General features: G+C 40.0%; 2 protein-coding genes across 3 annotated transcripts; both read left to right on the top strand.

The window, feature by feature from the left end:
* The first annotated feature begins 1,484 nt into the window (after positions 1–1,484).
* On the top strand, positions 1,485–12,298 carry kiss1rb (KISS1 receptor b). Its single transcript, XM_038702712.1, has 6 exons — positions 1,485–1,704; positions 4,973–5,097; positions 7,369–7,504; positions 8,012–8,250; positions 8,369–8,521; positions 9,935–12,298. The coding sequence occupies exons 1-6, from the start codon at positions 1,485–1,487 to the stop codon at positions 10,169–10,171; spliced, it is 1,110 nt and encodes a 369-aa protein (XP_038558640.1). The 3' UTR covers positions 10,172–12,298.
* Positions 12,299–13,924: 1,626 nt separating this feature from the next.
* Positions 13,925–22,691, top strand: psat1 (phosphoserine aminotransferase 1). 2 transcript variants are annotated; one of them, XM_038704572.1, is made up of 9 exons: positions 13,933–14,109; positions 15,280–15,340; positions 16,024–16,093; positions 17,187–17,392; positions 18,487–18,659; positions 18,745–18,914; positions 19,749–19,877; positions 21,963–22,100; positions 22,265–22,691. In XM_038704572.1, the coding sequence occupies exons 1-9, from the start codon at positions 14,053–14,055 to the stop codon at positions 22,365–22,367; spliced, it is 1,107 nt and encodes a 368-aa protein (XP_038560500.1). In that variant the 5' UTR covers positions 13,933–14,052; the 3' UTR covers positions 22,368–22,691. The 2 variants fall into 2 exon arrangements, with proteins under 2 accessions (XP_038560501.1, XP_038560500.1); XM_038704573.1 differs by lacking the exon at positions 19,749–19,877 and having other exon boundaries at positions 13,925–14,109.
* Positions 22,692–23,187: the final 496 nt, after the last annotated feature.

The raw sequence follows: 23,187 nt of genomic DNA, 5'->3' as shown, positions 1-23,187 counted from the left end.
AATCCACTTCTTTACCAACCAGTTAAAGAAAGTCAAAGACAGAAAAGATAAAATCCACCTGAAACCAGTAAACACAGTTTGCCTGTTTAAAAAAAAAGAAAAAAAAATTACATACCATTTGTTTGTGCAACACGGACCATTGTTGCAGTACTCGTTAGACACAAGGTTTATTTAAGGAGTCGTGTGTTCCACATTCAACAAACACTGTCTGAATATGCTCTATGTGCACTCTCTTCCACAGTAATGCATTTAGTAAAGTAAATCTAAAAATATGAAACATCTAGTGACACTTCAAAATCCTGTTTTTGTTCAGTAGCCCTGAACACATCTTAAAGATGCATTATTATTATTATTATTATCAAGACAAGCTCAAATTATATTTGATATTTATATCAGTCATTTGATTTAATCTCAAGCCAAATAATTTCAAATGATTTTTAGATATTTGATGTCCAGGAGAACATTTTTAAAAAAAGCAAAAAAAACAAAACAACAACTGCAAAAACAGCAAAGTCACTTTAACACTTAAACACTTTATTTACTCTGTCACGCTGTGCAGTTGGCATGGTTTGCCACTTTGCAGCCAAGGCCATGATGGATGTAATGACAGCTTTAAAAGGTATTTGTTTTGCTTGAAGTGTGTGTGTGTTGGGGGGGAGATCAGGCTGTACTGTCACCACGACCCCCAGCTGCCTCCATGAGTCATTCATTTCAATTTTGGTTTGCAGGTTACGTCCCAGACTGATAGAAATTTGAAGATATTTGGTTAAATTTCAGATTCTACTTTTCCACACTTGGCTCAGCTGTACTCAGGTTTAGCTGCAGTTTCAGTTGAAGCTTGCATTGACCACAACTTCTGGATGTTAACGTGATGAAGAAATAAACTGATTTTATTGATTCCAGCTGCAGTCACTTTACAGGGCACTCAGTCCTGGGTAATTATAGGTGAAGATGCAGATTTAGTTTTAAAGCTCCTATCACATCAGTCTGTCTTGTATTCACATAAACGTTCACAAGCAACATGACTCATGTCTCCTCTAACCCCCACCTTCACCAGTCATGGTGGTCTATAACAGTGCTTTCATCTCAGACCTGCAAAGAACAAAACAGCAGCCCATCACTGACCGACACGAGACAAAAACCTTACAGAGCAGAGAGGGGAACACTGATTCAAACAGGCACAACACAGGTAAGAAAAGCTTTTTATAAAGGAAAAAACTATATTTATATTTAATTTGCCTTTGTCTGATTTAATAAATCCAAAATAGGAAGTATTTATTTAAATAACTTAAATAAAGATGATATGTTTAAATGTACCACTTTTTTTCTTTACTTTGATATTGTAATTTTTTGTGTTTCGTCTGTATGGTGTAGAGAAACCGATACTGTCTTGATCTGAGACAGACACCGCAGTAACATAAGAGGAGATTCATGTAACAGTGTTGCATGTAACATAGAAATATTCCTGTCTTTTATTTGTGAAGATGATGGTGGAAACAGCAGCCAGTCACGGGCCAGATTGTGGGTCTGTGTGCAACAAGTCCGCAGCTCTGGAGGGCCAAGGGCCACCCGTGTTGGTCGACGCCTGGCTGGTCCCCACTTTCTTCAGCCTCATCATGCTGGTTGGCCTGGTTGGGAACTCGCTGGTCATCCATGTGGTCACCAAGCACCAGCAGATGAAGACCGTCACCAACATTTACATAGGTAACATTAATAAGACACACTCTTTTAAAAAATATATGTAGTATCAGTGCGTTCAGTGAAAGAAATGTGTTTTTGAAACTGCAGTAGCTTGATAATATAGGAAGTGGCATGCCCCACACAGAAGGTTACAGGGCTAAAAAAAGGAAATTCCTAAGAAAATTGTGACTTTGCAAAGTAAAAAGAGAGAACATAGATGAGGGCACTCTTTCTGCAGGTCAGAGACGTAATCAGTCAAATTAAAGGTGCCCTCTGCAGTTTTCTTACAAACAGTTTTCTTTCTTTGTGCAAGACGGACATTTGTGTAGCTGATTTTTTATCTATTTATTTATTTTTGGATTGTTTATAATTCTGGATCAAAGATGACGTCATTATGGGGGATATAGTTAAGGTTAGCATCACCTCGGCATAGATGTCTCAACCCCACAGAGTTTAAATACTGTAGCAAGTCAGTTAGAACTGAAAAGGCCTCTTGGATGAGAGGCGAAACGTCTTCTAGTATCTTCAACCAAGTTCATTTGCTCTTGATTTAACCTTCCTTGGACACCTTGGCATAGTTTTAAAAAGGGTCCCATCTTAATTAATCATTTATTAAATGCACCTCCTGGAGAGGACACTAGGTGACATAAATCAAACACACCCACACTATATGCCACACACTGGTTATAGTGGGACAGAGAGGCTGAGCGGACTGGTTACAGTGGGACAGAGAGGCTGAGCGGACTGGTTACAGTGGGACAAAGAGGCTGAGTTGACTGGTTCCAGTGGGACAGAGAGGCTGAGTTGACTGGTTCCAGTGGGACAGAGAGGCTGAGTTGACTGGTTACAGTGGGACAGAGAGGCTGAGTTGACTGGTTACAGTGGGACAAAGAGGCTGAGTAGACTGGTTACAGTGGGACAAAGAGGCTGAGTAGACTGGTTACAGTGGGACAGAGAGGCTGAGTTGACTGGTTACAGTGGGACAGAGAGGCTGAGTTGACTGGTTACAGTGGGACAGAGAGGCTGAGTTGACTGGTTACAGTGGGACAGAGAGGCTGAGTGGACTGGTTACAGTGGGACAAAGAGGCTGAGTTGACTGGTTCCAGTGGGACAGAGAGGCTGAGTTGACTGGTTACAGTGGGACAAAGAGGCTGAGTAGACTGGTTACAGTGGGACAGAGAGGCTGAGTTGACTGGTTACAGTGGGACAAAGAGGCTGAGTTGACTGGTTACAGTGGGACAAAGAGGCTGAGTTGACTGGTTCCAGTGGGACAGAGAGGCTGAGTTGACTGGTTCCAGTGGGACAAAGAGGCTGAGTAGACTGGTTACAGTGGGACAGAGAGGCTGAGTTGACTGGTTCCAGTGGGACAGAGAGGCTGAGTTGACTGGTTCCAGTGGGACAGAGAGGCTGAGTTGACTGGTTACAGTGGGACAAAGAGGCTGAGTAGACTGGTTACAGTGGGACAGAGAGGCTGAGTAGACTGGTTACAGTGGGACAAAGAGGCTGAGTAGACTGGTTCCAGTGGGACAGAGAGGCTGAGTTGACTGGTTACAGTGGGACAAAGAGGCTGAGTTGACTGGTTCCAGTGGGACAGAGAGGCTGAGTGGACTGGTTACAGTGGGACAAAGAGGCTTAGTTGACTGGTTACAGTGGGACAAAGAGGCTTAGTTGACTGGTTACAGTGGGACAAAGAGGCTGAGTGGACTGGTTACAGTGGGACAAAGAGGCTTAGTTGACTGGTTACAGTGGGACAAAGAGGCTGAGTTGACTGGTTACAGTGGGACAAAGAGGCTTAGTTGACTGGTTACAGTGGGACAGAGAGGCTTAGTTGACTGGTTCCAGTGGGACAGAGAGGCTGAGTGGACTGGTTACAGTGGGACAAAGAGGCTGAGTGGACTGGTTACAGTGGGACAAAGAGGCTTAGTTGACTGGTTCCAGTGGGACAAAGAGGCTTAGTTGACTGGTTCCAGTGGGACAGAGAGGCTGAGTGGACTGGTTCCAGTGGGACAAAGAGGCTTAGTTGACTGGTTCCAGTGGGACAGAGAGGCTGAGTGGACTGGTTACAGTGGGACAAAGAGGCTTAGTTGACTGGTTCCAGTGGGACAAAGAGGCTTAGTTTACTGGTTACAGTGGGACAGGGAGGCTTAGTTGACTGGTTACAGTGGGACAGGGAGGCTGAGTGGACTGGTTACAGTGGGACAAAGAGGCTGAGTTGACTGGTTACAGTGGGACAAAGAGGCTGAGTTGACTGGTTACAGTGGGACAAAGAGGCTTAGTTGACTGGTTACAGTGGGACAGAGAGGCTGAGTGGACTGGTTACAGTGGGACAAAGAGGCTGAGTGGACTGGTTACAGTGGGACAAAGAGGCTTAGTTGACTGGTTACAGTGGGACAGAGAGGCTGAGTGGACTGGTTACAGTGGGACAAAGAGGCTTAGTTGACTGGTTCCAGTGGGACAGAGAGGCTGAGTGGACTGGTTACAGTGGGACAAAGAGGCTTAGTTGACTGGTTACAGTGGGACAAAGAGGCTTAGTTGACTGGTTACAGTGGGACAGGGAGGCTTAGTTGACTGGTTACAGTGGGACAAAGAGGCTGAGTTGACTGGTTACAGTGGGACAGAGAGGCTGAGTAGACTGGTTACAGTGGGACAAAGAGGCTTAGTTGACTGGTTACAGTGGGACAGAGAGGCTGAGTTGACTGGTTACAGTGGGACAAAGAGGCTGAGTTGACTGGTTACAGTGGGACAGAGAGGCTGAGTGGACTGGTTACAGTGGGACAGGGAGGCTTAGTTGACTGGTTACAGTGGGACAAAGAGGCTGAGTTGACTGGTTACAGTGGGACAGAGAGGCTGAGTGGACTGGTTACAGTGGGACAAAGAGGCTGAGTAGACTGGTTACAGTGGGACAGGGAGGCTGAGTAGACTGGTTATATTATGCAGTGAGAATAAACAAGCTCAGAGGTTTAACCTAGAACAGATTGAGGAGGACTTTGTTTTGCTCAAGACTCACATAAAGATGTTCAGATAAGGTGAGTACAACAACAAACAAATGGATGTAACTCTCTCTCTCCATATTAGGACGCCAACAACCACTGTGTTGCCCAGCAACCTAGTGATTATATTGACTATATATATTTGATTTCAGTGGGTGAGAATTAGAAAGGAAGAACACAGGTTAGTTTGTGAAGTTTAAAAGGCAGAAACCTCAGCACCAACCAATGTTATCCGTGTTGAAACAGTCATTTATGGTCTTTTGCCCCTTTGAATGCATTTCTCTGTTCTGGTTCTCTTACAGTAAACCTGGCTACGACCGACATCTTGTTTCTGGTCTGCTGCGTGCCCTTCACTGCCACACTGTACCCACTGCCCAGCTGGATCTTTGGAGAGTTCATGTGCCGACTGGTGAACTACCTTCAGCAGGTGAGACACACACACACACACACACACACACACACACACGCACACACGCACACAGGCACACACGCACAAACCACAAACGCACACATAAACAGGCCTGGAGTTTAAAAATTGGCACTGTAAACATGTCATCACAGTCACTAGTAAGATGGTAACGATTACAGTCCCATAATACAAGTAATATTGTGGCATGGTGACCAAAATACCACTCTATACCACTGCAATAATAATTTCTATGAAGTCCCATGAGACATTATACTATGTGCAGAATAACTACTATCAGATGAACAGCTACTCAAATAATGCAAAAGCAGACTGTAAACATCAGAAGTAAATATGATTTATTAAATGTTCAGTTCTCACACGAAAATAATAAAATAATAAAAACATCTAGTTCTCACAGACCACATGGGAGTATCAGTGTTATCAAGCTGTGCTGTCATTGGTCAAGTCTGAAGGTTAGCCTCCATTATTCAAAAAAGGTTTTGCTCAAAATGTGCATTACATTTTACGGTGTTATTCCATCATGAATTTCTACACGGTACATAACATAAAACCAACTTGAAATGTATGTGTAGTGTAAGCAGTCCAGAGGAAATTACTCAGTTGTGGCAGAAATATTATTAAGAGCTGTTCAACTGTGTTAAAAGTAACTCCTTTGCAGTGGGCAATATTAATAATGATGAAGATGTGATTGTATCCCCACAAGAAGTCTATGATGCAATTATGTTGCTAAAAGATAATAAGGCATGCGGTATAGATAAGATTTCTGCCAAACATTTAAAATTTGCAAGTAGAAAAGTCTGTCCTCTGCTTTCCATTTGTTTTACTGGGTTTCTAGTTCATGGTATTTTACCTGATTCTATTTTATCTGTTATGTTAGTGGCAATTATTAAAGACAAAGCTGGCAAAACAAATAGCATGGATAATTACAGGCCTATAGCTCTGGCAAGTACTTTATCCAAGGTCTTGGAGAGGACCTTACTAAATAAGCTGGAACAGTTTGTCCTGACCTTTGACAACCAGTTTGGTTTTAAACCTAAACACGGCACAGATACGTGTATTTTTGCCTTGAAGGAAATTTTAGATTTGTATAACAGGCACAATTCCACCATTTTATGTGTTTTATTGATGCCTCTAAAGCCTTTGATCGCAATAATCATGAAAAACTATTTTTAAAGTTACAAAATAGAGGAGTTCCCAAATCTTAAGTGAGAATTCTCACTTAAGATTACTTCTGAATGCTCATCAATCAATGTATGTGAAATGGGGCAACTCTGCGTCGGCCCCATTCAATGTATGCAATGGAGTTAGACAGGGAGGTATTTTGTCTCCCTTTCTTTTTAATATCTACCTGGATGATTTATCAAAGCTGTTAAACAGCTGTGGAACAGGTTGTATGGTTGGTAACAATATCATCAACCACTTGATGTATACAGACGATTTGGTGATTCTTTGTCTTTATAGTGCTGGTCTTCAACAGTTACTGAGGGTTTGTTCTCAAAGCTCAGGCTTTGACATTAAGTATAATGCCAAGAAGAGTAATATTATGATTGTTAAGAGTAGAGTGACTTCTCTCTGTCTGGTACTGTCCTTAAGGTATGTGATGAGGCTAAATATTTGGACATTATCTAACTGACGACCTGTCTGATGGTGGACAGTGTCTTATGATGTATGCACAGGCTAATATGTTGATTCGCAAATTTAGTACATGCTCAGAATCTGTTAAGACTACCCTTTTTAGAGCATATTGTACCCCTATGTATACTGCCCATTTGTGGAGGTGTTGCAGAAAGAGCAGTATGCAGAAGCTCAATGTAGCATATAATGACGGTTTGAAGCTGCTGCTGAAGGAGCCACAATGGAGCAGTGCAAGCCAAATGTTCGTCAGTGTTGGTGTGCCCACCTGCTCTGTGCTGCGCAATCTCATGTACAGATGTATGTGTAGATTATCAGACTCTGCAAACAGTATCATTTCAGCACTGACCAACGCGGCACTAAGTTCAGTTATGTTCTTTTCCAGAACGTGGAATCATTGGCGTTTTAGCCTCTGTGTAAATAGGCCTGTGTAATATTGTGGACTATGTATGTTTTTTCCTTTGTCTACTTTAGTGTTTGTCTGTTTAAGTTTTTCATTGTATATCTTTTGGACCGGATGTGTGTCCTTAATAAAAGCTAATATAGCCTATATGTCAGAGAGAAAAAAGGCAACATTTTCTTTGCGCGGTAGAAGAATGAAGTGTCAGACAGAAACAAACCTGCCTTGTGTTTCAGGTGACTGCTCAGGCAACTTGCATCACTCTGTCAGCTATGAGTGTGGACCGCTGCTACGTGACCGTCTATCCCCTGCAGTCACTGCGACACCGAACCCCACGCCTGGCTCTGGCCGTCTCTCTGTCTATCTGGATAGGTATCACACAAATACTCCATGCACACTTACACAACCTTATACACACATTGGCAATGAGACAGCGGTAACAGCGTATTGCATCTGTTTTTTCCCCTTGATGCTAATTATTTAATGCATTAAAGTGACAAAAACTGAAGCAGCTGATTTGGAGATTTTATTGAGGTGATAAAAAACATAAAACAATGTATTAATTCAGTTCATATTATACATTCTTCCAGCAATTTAGTGTGAGTATTATTTCTTTGAGTAATCAAACAAAACTTCATGTACATGCTGTTGTTGAAATAAACTTATTGTCACAGAGAATTAAAAAAACATTTTGGATTGATTTTATCCCAATTTCTCAAGTTGCTTTTCTTCAAATTGTTTATTTTTGCTTTTTGGGGCTTTTGGGTAATTCTATATAGCAGTTTGGGATTTTCCGAGCCGTCGTCTAGTGGCATTGAGTGAATGTTATTATGACCATTATGCTCTGTGTCACACAGTCATGTGCCCTGTCCTCTCCAGGCTCCTTGCTTCTGTCAATCCCTGTAGCCGTGTACCAGCGTCTGGAGGCAGGATACTGGTTTGGTCCTCAGACGTACTGCAGTGAGGTCTTCCCCTCGGCCCGTCTCCAGAGAGCCTTCATCATCTACAGTTTCCTGGCAGTCTACCTTCTGCCCCTGCTCACCATCACCGCTTGTTACGCCTTCATGCTCAAGCGAATAGGGCAGGCCAGCGTGAATCCCATCGACAGCAGCTACCAAGTAAGAGGGCGATATGGAGTTACTTTCACTTGCAAAACTTATTTTTCACACCTTAAATCCATAGACAGAGAATGTTTCTGGTTATTTCAAAGACATTACAAAGCCTCCTTAACTCCAGCTTCAGGCTCAGGCCGAGCGGGGAGCAGCAGTGCGGGCGCGAGTCTCCCGGATGGTGGTGGTGATGGTGGCCCTTTTCCTCATCTGCTGGGGCCCCATCCAGGTCTGCATCCTCCTGCAAACATTTGGCCTCCGCAGTTACGCTCTATACAAGGTGACATACTCTCCATGATGTTTGATTAAATGAGCCTCACTGTGCTGCTGGCAGGGAGGTTATAGGGGTGAAACCGAATATGAACACATTGTTCAGATGTGCTCTGATAACCCAAATTTTTGCAGTAACGTTTCATAACTCAATCTACTCTGAACACATAGACATCATACACACATCTCCGTGTCCGTCAAGGACAGATGTTCATTAATCCATTTCGAAATCATTTAAAAATAACACTTCTCATTGATTTCATATCTTGTCTCATAATCATCAGATTTAAACGTTTTCTTCAGTATCAGAGTAATCCAGGTGATTGTCTGTGATCCAGATGAGCCAGAATGTGAATAGGCTACAGGCTAAAAACTTGGAGGTGTACTGAGGTTTAAGTTCAACATTCAGCCCCCACCCCCATTTCTGCTTCATCTAAGTATGTCTTAAAGAGGTGGTATTGTGCTAATTTTCAGGTTTAAAATCCTATTTAGGGGTTGTACCAGAACAGGTTTACATAGTTTAATTTTCAAAAAACATCATATCTTTTGTCATACTGCACATTGCTGCAGCTCCTCTTTTCACCCTTTGTTGAAGGCTTCATTTTATCTATGGAGTGATACATCTTGTCTCTAAATGATCTTTGTTGGGAGTTGCACAAATGTGCAGTTCCTATGGTGCCTATGGTGTGAGAGACCTGGGTTCAATCCCCCGCTGTGACACATCCACCAATGTGTCCCTGATTTTAACCCCTAGGTGCTCCAGAGGCGTGTGACCTCTGACATATATAGCAATTGTAAGTCGCTTTGGATAAACGCATCAGCTAAATGAATAAATGTAAGGACTACTAGCCAATCAGAAGCAGAGATAGGCGAGTCAGCAAGAAGAAGGTAAACAGGGCTTCGGTTCAGCTGTACATGTTGCCGACCTGCTTGGCAACATAGACTGGAGCAAGAGTTTCAGAGTGGTGAGTTATTAATCTGTAACAAAAGTATCTTTCATCCATAAAGTTTTAACTAAGCTCTGTCTCTACATCACAGTAACAACTTTAAGTCCACTGACTGCCTGGAGGGTAGCTAGTGTTTGGAAGGGAGAGGAGAGGTGTTCTGGAGCTCAGTGTTTTTCCACCGGTGTTTTTGTGGGCGTGTTGGACTAGCCGCTTGGCAAGCATTATGATGCTTATACTATGTGCATTTTTGCTGTGTCGTCACAGGGATGAAAGGGAAACGGCTGGACACCAAACGAGCTGTTTTCAGGCAGTTCATAGCAGTGTTTTCTGTGGGAGATGGGAACTCTCTTTGTGGTGGACTTTGGGCTTTTTCACTTTGCAAACCTATTACATGCACAAAAAAGGTGTATAACTCAATAAAGGAGAGGGAAAAAGCCAAAAAGCATAATACCACCTCTTTAATTTTGCATCCACAGCTGAAGATTTGGGGTCACTGCATGTCCTACTCCAACTCCTCCGTCAACCCGCTTGTTTACGCCTTCATGGGCAACAACTTCCGAAAGGCCTTCAAGAACGCCTTCCCTGCCGTATTTCTGTGGCGTATGAGGGGGAGAGTGAGTGTGGGACACATGGACACAGAGAACAGGGGAGAGATGGTTCGCCAGGCACCCAAAGGAGAAGCAGAGATGCACTTTCTTTCATCTGGTTCCTAAAGGCCATGCTGGGCATCCAGACACTGTGCACTCATTGTTTATTTAGAGTTTGTTCTGGAGATAGAGCAGTCTGCTCAACCTGGTGTATGTGTGTATGGACGAGCACACACACACACACACACACACACACACACACACACACACACACACAAAGAACATACAGGCACAATGTGGGCTCAATTTAGACAGCACAAAGAACACCAGTAACTGACAGGTTTGAACACACACACACACACACACACACACACACACACACACAGAGGAGCAATTGCTGCTGTGTGACCTCTGATGTTATCACTGTGAAACATGGCAAACCATTCAGGTCTCTCGTGACCTTCACATGCTTCTAAAATGCAACAAATACAACAAGTCAAAATGTTTGAGCTGCTGGGTTTCTGGATCTCCAGGTCTCAAGGAAGTGTGCAAAAATATATCGGACAACAATTGCACTGTTAGTGACTGCATCCTTTATGGACAACAGCTTTGTTGGACATAATGATTTATAGTATAGTATAGTATAGTATAGTGTTACAGTAAGAATCTGGGTTAAACACTTATTTAGCAGGTTGTTCTGCACTATATAATTAATTTTTGGCACCATTAGTGGAGCTTTATCGTACTGTATAGTTACAGTTCATCCTTTGTGAATAGCCACTTTGGAAAGGTGCTGACCAGCTACAAAATGTGTGAGAGTAATTCAGTTATTTAGGCAGTGGTGAAATTACTCCAGTACTGAAGTACTCATACTTTATACTTCTACTCCACTACAAGTAAGAGGGAAATATTGTACCTTTTACTCCACTACAATTATTCGACAGCAAATAAAGATTTTAAATACAAAACACATAAAGAGCTTATAAAATATGATGTTTTGATCTAGATAAACTACCCAAGCATTTATACAATAAGAGCTGATTTTAGTTGATTAACTGAGGAGTTGATTGACATTACTCCCTATATTCTTAATTTTTACAAACCAAACAATTTGTTGATTAATCAATAAATCAATCGGCAAATGAATCCCTAATGAAAATAATCATTAGCTGCAGCCTTAATAAATAAGACACTTAACAATTAACCCCATCTCAACCAACATTAACAGTAAAATGTTGCTTACACATTAATGCATGAGTAATAATCAAATTATTTCTGTAATATATGAACAGTTGCATGGGCCTTTATGGGGGGGATTTAGTACTTTCATTTTTAATACTTAAAGCACATTTTCCTGATTTTATTTGTACCACCCACCCCAGCCACAGCCTGCTCACCCTGCTGCCATCTGGCATGCGATACAGAAGTATCCTCTGTCATACCACCAGGCTAGAGCAGCATCTTTCTTCAGGCGGAGAGACTCCTGAACTAAATAAATTACATGAACCTTGCTGCTGGTTTTACACATGACCATAGCTATATATATATATATAAAGGTATAAAGGTTTACGGTGATAAAAAGCACAAAATATTAAACAAAAAATTGAGTAACACGAATGAAGAAGGTTTACGATGATAAAAAGCACAAAATATTAAACAAAAAATTAAGTAACACGGGCACAGTATTAAAACAGCGAAAAAAGCGTGGCAAACAATGACTGACTGATAAAGTAAGTAGCTAAACATATCACCGCTCTTGAAACTGAAACTGTCAAAATTCTAATGTTACAGATGTTATGTCATACATTAAAAGTGAGCAGTGGACGTTAATATGCCACAATTAAATTGTAATTATGGAGAGCCAATTCACAATAAAATGTATCTCCTTTTATTGTATTTAAGTTACTTATGTAGGCCTATAGAAAAACTAACTGTGTTGAAAAGTGGTGGGGACATAAGGGCTCAGATTAGGGGTGTGACGATAGGCTTGATTCACGATATGTGATGATGCACATGAGAACAAGACAAGAACAATATTTTAACACAATTTTGAAGTAATGTTCAATGCTTAAATATGAGTGGTGAGTCTGGGAGTCCTTCCCCAGACGTTTGTAAGCATTAAACACTTAGTTTCCTGACTTCTGGAGAAATATTCTTCACCAATTACACAACATGCAGCAGGCAGGTGACAATTCAAAATATAAAAATATAATGCAGTAATCATAGCTTGTTCTTTTAGCTTAGTAAGTTACTTATTTGGACAATGTACATTTGTTTCTTCTATGTTTACATCGAATTGTATGTTTTTTTTTTATTGTGTAAATAAACCTTTCTTAAGCCTTTCCAGTTATTTAACATAGAACAATATAAGTTGCTCATAGAAAATACTGTATCATATTTGTAACTTGACCCTGAGGCTGTAGTCCTACAGTTTGACAGCCAGTCTGGCAATGTGGTATTACCTGAAGGTCTTCCACAGGTGAACAGTTCCTACTGTGCTAAGTGCTAAGTGTTTTACAAACTGTCAGATGTCTGAACTGCACACACTTGAAAAATTTAACAAAATAAAATATCACCAAATCCCCAGCAGGACTTGAACCAAGATATGGGGATAAAAATAGATTCTTGAGAAATTGACAATGCACACTGTAAGCATGATTGTAACACAATGCATTAATCATTGTTTTCTCTCCAAAAAGCTTGCAGCAAATAAGTGATCCCAGGGAGGGGAACATTTTTTTTTTTTTAATTGTTGTGTCCTCTCCCTAATGTTTCATGAAAGAGTAGTGCACAGTATGTCCAGTGAAGTGGGATAATAATAGGGAGAAGTATAGCCTATTATCCAATTATGTGTATGTATGTATATATTGAGCCCCAGTTATTTATGTATTTATTTTTTACGCTTATATACCACTCACTGTGTGTAAAGGACGGTACACGCGTCTTCTTCTCCAATTATAAAATCGAATGACCACAAACTATGTGCTACCATCTTGCCAATGTAGGCTACCTGTATTTTAATGCAGGCTAATGAATAATGTGCACGAGAATATGGAATAACTGAAAAAAAAATCACTGGTTTCTGATGACTGAACAGATAAGGCACCACCTTAACTGGCTGCTCTGGAGCAGCTGCACAGAATAAATCTCCGTGATAATTTATGTGCTACTGCTTTCGTGAAACCGAGTCAAGACTAAATTCAGCCAGGATATCTGGAAAATCCCGCTTAATCCGCTATCTTGGTTTTGTGAAACAGCCCTCTGGTTGGTTCTTTGGTGATTGAATACGTGTGATTTTGTGACAGAACAAGCTAATACTGTAATCGAAAATCTGGTGGGAACAAATAACGCATTGAACTGTCCACGGCGAAGTTAGCTGCTAAGTTTAAAAAAACTTAACAATAATTACATTAATAACTACATTAATCAGCACGTTTTTGCTAATTAATTTTCCTTTACAATTTTTGAACAAGTAAGTTATGCAAAGTACTTCAAAATAGCATAATTAATAAGTTGGGTAACCTCATTGATTATCTGTTTAATATATTTCAACACAGGGCGAATATATTATATACATTTTATTTCATATATATGTTAATATATGTGTGTAAGTTACAATATGTAACGTTAAGAATATACATAGAAGCTAGCGTATGTAGCTATATCTCAGGAGGGTCTCAGGAGGTTAATTAGCTGGTAACAGCTGCTAATTGCTGTTAAACGGTATGCTTGTGACAGCTGTACGTTAGTTGTTTACGTGTGTATACTTTATTTTTATAGCCCACTTACAGTATACAAAATCTAACGTACCTTTATCACACTTTTCACGTTTACGAGGAGCACCTGAACGCAACATTTTAGACACACCAGCTACACGATTGGTATCCACGCTGGGGAAGAAGAGCATAAGTAACGTAACAGTAGAAGTACAGCAGAAGCGCAGGGGGCAGATCATTCATCCGCTGAATCAAACAACACTTGTTGAACACAGGACATCGTTTTACATCATGGAGCAGAAACGAACCATCAACTTTGGCGCTGGACCTGCAAAACTCTCCCAAACCGTGAGTTTAGATCCACATTTTGCTTGTGCAACGTTAATAATGTGAATGAGTGCTTTAACACACGAGCCAGTTGTGGTATATAAAACTACTGCAAAGAGAAATGTCGCGCTGTTTTTGAAGATGCACGCTTCATTTCGAGTCGTGCTGTTGATTAAAGGCACGTTCAAGACTCAGGATTTATATATTGGTGCTATTTCCCCCTCATAATGACAGAAACCGGCATGCAGATTTGTGAGAAAAGGACTAGTTGGTTTTTTTGGTGCTTTGTCGGCTTGGCATTTGTCAGCAGATCCAACCGACTGAGAACAACTGAGTGCTGAGTTGCATCAGCCTCATTCATTCATGTGGAAACCTACGCCTTTGTGCTTCTCTGGCAGCCACAGATAACGCCTCTAGATGGCAGAAAAACACTTTGCATGTCAGAAAAATAAATCACAGCTCTCTCTTAGGAAACTATAGTAAACATAAAAAAAACAGATAAAGTAATGCTGTTTCTGTGTTTTATTTGCTGAAAAGAGCAGTCCCAGTAATGTTTACATCCAGGTCTTTGCAATTGGTTAAGTCATGTGATTTATATAAAATATATGAGTTAAGATACAAAGGTATGTACTGCTGAGTCTGATGTTTTATAGATCCCATTGGTGATCAAATGAGGAAATGGAAAACTGTACATGTCTCACATAGAATAAATTGTAATCCCATTAAACTACAGTACAGAAAAAACTGTAGATATTCGCTGTGCATGCTTTTGTGCTGCAAAACACATTGCAGTTTTTTAAAATGTATTTATGTATTGTATATGTATGTAATGTATTAATTCTTTGGCAGTCTGAACCAAATGTCACTTAGCTCCAAAGTACTGGAGTGAGCCACAGTGTATATCTATAAACTCTAACAAATCACATAAAAATCTGGGTAATCTTTATTTGGATGAAAAATAATCCAGATGAAGAGCCCCATGATTAGGGGAACACAATACATTTTTTTTTTTTATTGTGTTCATTGTTGACACAAACATGTCAGCTCCTCTAGTTTGCCTCTTAAGTTTTGGACTTGACATCTGACTTCTTGTTGCTCCTTACACTTTCTAATGTTCTTAAACCGCCTAAAAACCATCATCATTTCTGATGCTGTTTGTTGTCTTTTGAAGAAATACTTAATATGTTACAGGTGCTGCTTCAAGCACAGAAGGAGCTCCTCAACTACGGTGGCACTGGTATTAGTGTTCTTGGTGAGTAGAACTAACGGTTAGGGCTGAATGATTTTGAAAAAGTATGTAATTATTTTGACTGATATTGCAATTGCGATGTGATTCGCCATACCAGGGGGAATGATCTGTTTTACATCATTATTCTCATTTTCATTGAAAAACATATTGAAATGAATTATGCTGTGATTTTTGTGGTGATCTGTACCACACAAAGATGTTTTCTTAAGTCTCTAGAATATGATGTGCAGGCCAGAACATCCCTGCAGCATGACAATATTTTATTTGAAATGGTATTTTGACACACACATCACCTTGAACCTAGGCCATATTTCGATAAAATTTCATTTAATTGTTCAACCCTACTACAGATGGGTTGCATTTGAAGTCATTATGAGACAAAACTACTGCATGCCTCATGATTTGTATTGAAATAGCTGTTGTTTAATGCATCGCTATAGCCCATATAGTTGACATATATCGCATTTGTATGGATTAAAAACACTGTCCACATTCATGATAACTACAGAGATCTACACAAAGCAGATCAGTATTATCTGCATTCACAGCTGATCACTGACTCCTCACCCTCTGGTATCTGTTCTATAGATGTGTCCCAGTGTTAAATGACCCAAAATATAATCAAAATTAGCTAAGAGGCAATGACTGCGATTCAATTCAAATGTTTTTGATTCTGTTCAAACCAGAGATGAGTCACCGATCATCGGACTTCAGCAAAATCCTCAACAAAACAGAGAGTCTGCTGCGAGAGTTGCTGTAAGTGCTGTGTTTGTTGTTTCACATGGCTTCGACTGTATTCTCCTCCTTCTTCACTCTTTCCTTTTAAAGGAAGGTCGCACTACAGTATGACTGTGCACACTTTCAAACGAGGGTGTTAATGCATGTTCTCTTGCAGTTTCAGATTACAATATACAATATGTTGGAAATACACTTTTGGAAACACAAAGCACCATCATACCTAGAAATACCAATGAATTAAATGTGATTAATGGACAATTAGAATGATTGGAACGAAATAATTGCCACAATAATAATTACCTGTACGTTCTCTCCCATGTTTTTCACATCCTATTTAGTTTCTCCTCTGGCTGTCTTGTGTCCTAAAAGGCTTTGGGTTAGACTTTGCAAAGGTAGTGTTTGTTAGTTAAGTAGGTGTGTTTCTCCACGTAGTTATTAATGAAGAAAGATTCATCAGGAGGAGTTTAACCTTGCTTTACTGTGTAATCTTTCAAGAAGTTTTCACGATTTTACAAACCTGCTGGACATTTATGAATTCAAGTACTTTTAAAGTGCCAAAGGTTTACATTTGAAAAAGTCAAATTACCTAGACATATTTAAATATGCAAAATGGTTGCAAAGAAATCAGCAAGCTAAAAATGTTTTACATATTATGTTATATTCATGTGATAATCGGATGTTTGTAGTTCAGATTTTCTTTACGTTAATATTTTAAGGGGTTTGGTTATTAAAATAATTTCTTTCATGCTAAAATGTCTCTAATTTAAAAGAAACACAGCTTACTTTTTTCCTCCCAGAATTGGTCAAAATGGACTTCATTGAGTTTTATAAAATTCAGATACATACTCCATTCAGTCAATTTTGATCTGCTTTTTAAATGGCTTCAATAATCTTGGTTTTACTTTACTATTTGTATTAAATACACCAGAAGATTTAACTATAGAGAAACAATACAGAGCTACTTGTTTTGTTTGTAACATTTCATCGCAAACTGTATCTCTGTGCATGTGGGTCAGTCTAAGAATAGTTTCTGTGAGTCCACTGCTTCATCTGATGATGGTCTGTCTGCACCGTACACAGTGTTTAACACAGTAACCTTTTGTCTTCACAGAAACATCCCAGACAACTACAAGGTGATGTTTCTGCAAGGCGGCGGGTCTGGACAGTTCAGCGCTGTTCCTCTCAACCTGATTGGGCTGAAGGAAGATAGGTGCGCTGACTACCTGGTGACCGGCACATGGTCAGCAAAAGCAGCAAAAGAAGCAGAGAAATACGGCAAAGTCAACATTGTCCACCCGAAGCTGGATAGTTACACAAGTGAGACTTTGTGCATGGGGAAAAGTCTGAATTTTGTTTGTGTGAATACAGATGCAGAAAAATAATTTTCTTTTTCGCCTATTCTAACAAAAAGAAGAAGGAAAACAATCAGCAATAAGTAGTAATAACTGGTGAGAAGGTTTAGATCCAGAATGCAGTTTTTTTTTCTTGGATGACACAAAGAATTTTAATTTAATTGCCGTCACCACATCAAAAAACCGTTTGAGCTGAGCTGCTATGACTCGGTCATTGTCATTCAGGCTGCGTTAGGATGGGCCCTTTGCAAAATCTGGCTGTGTCCAGACTGTTATGTAATAAACAATAGAGCCAACTGCCAATGAAAGACTCTGGTATGTGAGTAGCCTTTTCCACATGGTTGTGTCTGATTTGAGTTATTTTAGTGGGCTTCTTGTGTAACCTAATGTTTGGAAGGAATTTTATTGTGTTTTTAGAATTACATTTAACTGTAAATGTAAAATTTATTTCATTGCACACATATAGATTTAAAGATAAATGATAGTAAATCCAAATCCAAATATGTTGCTCCTTCTGTCTGTCATCAGGCAGGCTGAAAATTGATTCAGTCTGTCATCGACAGACAGAGAAGTCTCTCATTAACAGCCTGGTCCCGCAGACAACTGGCACTTCTGGTTTGTGCCATGTTTGCTAAATGGTCACTCTGGCCTGTGGAAACCATACTCCAAGAAAATACACACACCCTGGCTTGAGAAAGGGGTGTGGGTGTATTTGCAGAAGCAATCAGTATGACTTACTGTATATAATACTGCCAAAGTAATGCAAGACTATGTGGACAGTTTTTATCAACATGGCTCTGGGGACGGCAGCATCGGTCCGCCACTTTAGTCCATATTGAAATATTTTAACTGTTGGGTGAATTCCCATGAAATCTTGCAAAGACATTCATGGTCCCCACAGGGTGAGTGTTGCGTAATAAGATCATGAACATGCGTTATACCTGCTAAACATTAGCATGTTAGCATTGTGAACATGTTAGTATTTTGACAGTTCAGTCTCACAGAGCTGCTAGTGTAGCTGCAGACTCTTTAACTATGTTGTGTTGTTGCTCTCTCCAGAAATTCCCAACCCCAGCAGCTGGACCCTGAACCCCTCAGCCTCCTACGTGTACTACTGCTGCAACGAGACGATCCACGGCGTGGAATACAACTTCACACCTGAAACAAACGGGGTGGTCCTTGTCAGTGACATGTCCTCCAACTTCCTGTCCCGACCTGTGGATGTGTCGAAGGTGAGGACAAGTGATTGTCCATAGTGATTGTATAAAAAGTGGTTATAGAGAGTCATGTTTTAATGTGTCCTCTTGCATTGTTTAGTTTGGGCTGATTTTCGCCGGGGCTCAGAAGAATGTGGGCTGTGCCGGGGTAACTGTGGTAATCGTGCGGGAGGACTTGTTAGGTCATGCCCTCAAAGAGTGTCCCATTGTCCTGGACTACAAGGTGCAGGCTGAAATGAACTCCCTCTACAACACACCACCAAGTTTCAGGTGCTGACTCACCTCTGTTTGTAACTTTAGAAACTCCCTGAAGTCACCTACAGATTGAGGATTATCAATATTTTAGTCAGCTAGGAAAAATACATTTGTAAAGTGTACATGTTAAAAAGACTGATTTCTATGAGTCTCCTGGAGTTGCTGGTTGCATTTTTAACAAGTTTTAATAGAATATTTCAGCATTCTGGGGAATGTGTTTGCTGTGAGTTTAGATGAAAAGATCAATATGACTCATATCTGTCTGTTACAGAGCTAAGCTACAGCCTGATTAGCTTAGCTTAGCATAAGGACAGGAAACCGGGAGAAACAGCTAGCCTAAAGCTCACCAATTAACACGTTATATGTTGTTTGTTTTAATCTGTACTAACGACCCATTGTGGCTTTCCGGGGGTTCATGTGCTGGACTATTTCCTGACTTGGACGATTTGCTTCCTGGAGTCTCCACTGACAGAGACGAAACCACAACTTGTTTTTACATCTAGTTTTGGATGAATGAAACAAACAAATTTATAACTGAGAATGAACCTTTTGGACCGAGCCAGACTAGTTGTTCCTCCTGTTTCCGGTCTTTTCTGTGTGCTAAGCTAAGCTAATCATCTAATCATCTAGCCTTATATGTAGCATAAAGACAAGAATGTTTTCTCAAGTAACTCTAATAAAGCGAATAAGCCTATTTCCCGAAATATAGACCTATTAAATATTTATATTAAATATAATAAATATATTAAATATTTTACAATCGTAACATATGAATGATAAGAAAGAGAAGGGAAAACTCAACAGTAGTAACAGTGATTCTTACCAGTTTGATTGTGTGTGTCCGTTCAGTATCTACATCATGGGTCTGGTTCTGGAGTGGATTAAGAACAATGGTGGCAGTGCTGCCATGGAAACTCTCAACAAGCGGAAGTCCTCCATGATTTATGACCTCATTGACACCTCTAACGGTTTCTATGTGTAAGTATCGCACAACTTTAGCAGCTGATGATAAAATAGGAAATTCAGTGAAGGTTAAAACATTCTGGAAACGTTAAGACACTGTGAGCCACCAGTGCCAGTCAAGGCCCACAGTCCATTTCACGCTTTACTGAATCTGCAAAGACAATATTTAAAACTCCACCTGTATCAGCATTATATACTGTATAGCTTCCCCTGCTGAATAGGATAATAGACTTTATTGTTATTGCACAGATTTATGTACAATGAAATTTGCTGTGCTGTGCCTGAATTAAAAAAAAAAGAAAACAAACAGAAATAAATACTTAAACATGCACTCGTGCACAGTCATCCCAACACAAGAGATAAGTTTAAAAAAAGAAAAGAAAACAAAGCACATTAAAAAGCCTTTTAAAAGCATGAAAGCAGTGCTGTCCCGTTCAGTGATGGCTCTTGGATAAAAGCTGTCCTTCAGTCTGGAGGTGTGAGCTTTGAGTGCTCTGTACCGCCTCCCGAAGGGTAACAGAGTACAGGCTTGATAGGGCACGGTCGCATCTCCCAGGATGCTGTTAGCTCTGCAAACGCAGCAGGTCCTGAAGATGTCCTCCAGAGAGGGCAGGGTGAGTCCAATGATTGTTTTTCTCCAGGTTTTATGACTCTCTGGAGACTGTTGTGGTCTGTACAAATCTCAAACCAGCCAATGGCTAGTGAATGCTCAAAGTCTACCAGCCACTCAATAGATTGACCATTGTTTTTTGGCTGGTGAGGGAAGTAAATCTACCATACATTTGCACATTTTACCAGCATTTGGCTGGTAGCTGGTGCCAATTGACTGTAGCCTTATAATCCTCCAGTGGCGATTTTTAAGATCTTCAGTTACTACTCTCGATATTTCATTGACTATATATAAGGCCCTGCTAGAAATCTACATGTCAGTATATTTAAGGTAAAAAAGAAATGGTCACAATAACACATAAAATGCACAGATTTAACCTACTTTATTTAAGTATGCTTTGCCTCATATACTGTCATTTTTACAGCATGTTTTAAAGACGAGCAAAACCAACTTAACTAAGGAATTTCAATTGTTTAAGACGACAAATTTGTGGTGCACAGAACTCGTGTAATGTAAGCAGTCTTGCTGTCTTACACACAGTCACTTTCAAACTCAAGAAAACTATGAAAAGACACAATTAGAAACAAAATACTAAAAGCTTGTGCCCTTATTGACCAAAATACAACCTTTTCATTTGTTTGGAAATCATTTGCACCTTGGGCTCTCTTTCATCAACTAAAGGGAAAATAATAATGCAGCCATTATAATCCGTAAGCATGAATAACAACAAATTACTGGAGTATAGACTACTAGACCAAACTGAAGGTTATTTACGTCAAAGCCTAGCCTTTGATAAACCCACCCATACTGTCCCCTTGAATTATTTAATTTATTTACATAATCTTTTTTTTTTTCTTTTGCCTTGGACACAATGCTTTTTACAATTGGAACAATTTCCGCAGACACTTTTTGTCTACAGTGACAGTAACAGTGAGGAAACTGTTTGAAGGTCCATTGTGTAAGTTTTAGTGGCATCTAGTGGTGAAGGTTGCGAATTGCAAACAACTCATCAGTCACTGCTCACTGCTCCCTTTGCAAGCACGTAGTAGAAACTACGGTGGCCGACACGCTCTGTCCGCTCTAAGGCTAAATAATACATGTGGTCCTCCATTTGTCAAAATCACAGACTGTATGTCAAAATTTACTTCTAACAAACCAGACGTTGTCTTGTTCTTCTTTGTCTTCTTCTTCGTACGTATTCAACGTAGTGATGAAACACACTCTGTAAAGCAGTTTTTCTGTTCGGGCTACTGTAGAAACGTGGCACCGCAAGATGGCAACTTCCATGTAAGGGGGCACACGTTGTTATGTAGATAGAAATGGCTCATTCTAAGTTAATAAAAACAGTTCATTATGTAAGGTCTTTATACACCACTGAAAACAGTTATGTATATTATATTGCATTTCTGTCAATAGATCCTCCTAAATATTATACACTTTAAGTTATAAAGCAAAGCATTTTAATTTGAACTACCTACGGCTGTGTCCAGGTGTCCTGTCGATGTGGCTTGTCGAAGCCGCATGAATGTGCCATTTCGTGTGGGGAAGAAAGAGGGAGATGACGCCTTGGAAAAGAAGTTTCTGGATGGCGCATCCAAACGTGGAATGATATCACTGAAAGGACACAGGTTAGAGTTTGTCAAACACATGCCTCCTTTTTAATTAATACCTTTTTTATTTGCATGTTCTAGAGAATACTGGGTCCTGTGTCTTTTTTCAAGCGACGTTATGAAAAGTGAGAACTACCTGTCCTTTGAAGACCTTTTTAAACATGATTTGTCTCTCCCTGCAGGTCAGTTGGGGGAATTCGTGCATCTTTGTACAATGCTGTCACAGTGGAGGACACTGAAGCCTTGGCTGCCTATATGAAAGAATTCCTGAAAGAGCACCAGTAATACAGGCCACGCTAAAATTCAGCTGATATCACATAGTGGCATTTGGTTACACCAGTACAGTTTCAAAACAGCTCTTGTTTACCTCTAGTTAAGATCTGTGTTGGATCTGGAAGGTGCACCTTTTAGACACTTTAGACGTTTCTGTGTTCCTAATAAGCTTTAACCACTGCTGTTACAAGTAATGTCTTAATTACATCTGTGTTTCATACACTTTACTCTTTTAATGAATTTATTGACTAACGGTGTTTTGGTGTACATACTGTACGTAATTCTTGTTACTTGTTCAAAATATATTTACATACCAGTAAATCTAACTTGACATTACTTACATTTTGTCATTTCTTGTCTTGAGTGTTGTTTTACAACGGACAACATTTTATGATTTAAACAGTTATCAACCAATATCAATCAGTTCTCACATCTTAGAACAGAGAAGCAGTGCTACACAAGAAAAATTCAGGAACCCCTCGAAAATTATAAGGTGCATCTCAAGGGGTTTAAATTTACCCTCACCAATCTGACTGGCTGTGGTGGTTACAACTTTAGAAAAACATGTTTTCTCTCTTATCTCTAGTATTTAGCCATGCAGACAGTATTGGTTTTGTCTGCCCAGGTTTTTAGATATCTCCTAGGATATTTAGAGATTTCTGACTCTACCCCCAATACAGTGGAGGTGAATGGAGTTTTGTTGTTTGTGGCGATCACGTTAATGATAATATAAATCAATGTGCTCAGCTTTGTTGTGGTGTGGGTGGCACAGGAGTGCTGTATTGCATAATGAAGCAGCCAAGAGGCGGTACTATATTCCAAACAATAATCA

Source organism: Micropterus salmoides, unplaced genomic scaffold (assembly GCF_014851395.1).
Source record: "Micropterus salmoides isolate LMB-PRFRI ecotype aquatic unplaced genomic scaffold, ASM1485139v1 Ms_hic_scaffold_7, whole genome shotgun sequence".
Classification (NCBI taxonomy): Eukaryota; Metazoa; Chordata; class Actinopteri; order Centrarchiformes; family Centrarchidae; genus Micropterus; species Micropterus salmoides.
The sequence above is the reverse complement of the archived record's forward strand: the minus strand, read 5'-3'. Positions and strand labels throughout refer to the sequence as shown.

Bases quoted from the DNA above. Each gene is read 5' to 3' on its own strand.
- kiss1rb (XM_038702712.1), top strand. From the start codon at position 1,485: ATGATGGTGGAAACAGCAGCCAGTCACGGGCCAGATTGTGGGTCTGTG. The intron at 1,705-4,972 runs GTAACATTAATA...GTTCTCTTACAG, and splicing joins CGTCACCAACATTTACATAG to TAAACCTGGCTACGACCGAC. The intron at 8,522-9,934 runs GTGACATACTCT...TTGCATCCACAG, and splicing joins GCAGTTACGCTCTATACAAG to CTGAAGATTTGGGGTCACTG.
- psat1 (XM_038704572.1), top strand. From the start codon at position 14,053: ATGGAGCAGAAACGAACCATCAACTTTGGCGCTGGACCTGCAAAACTC. The intron at 15,341-16,023 runs GTGAGTAGAACT...TGTTCAAACCAG, and splicing joins CACTGGTATTAGTGTTCTTG to AGATGAGTCACCGATCATCG. The intron at 19,878-21,962 runs GTAAGTATCGCA...GGCTGTGTCCAG, and splicing joins ACCTCTAACGGTTTCTATGT to GTGTCCTGTCGATGTGGCTT.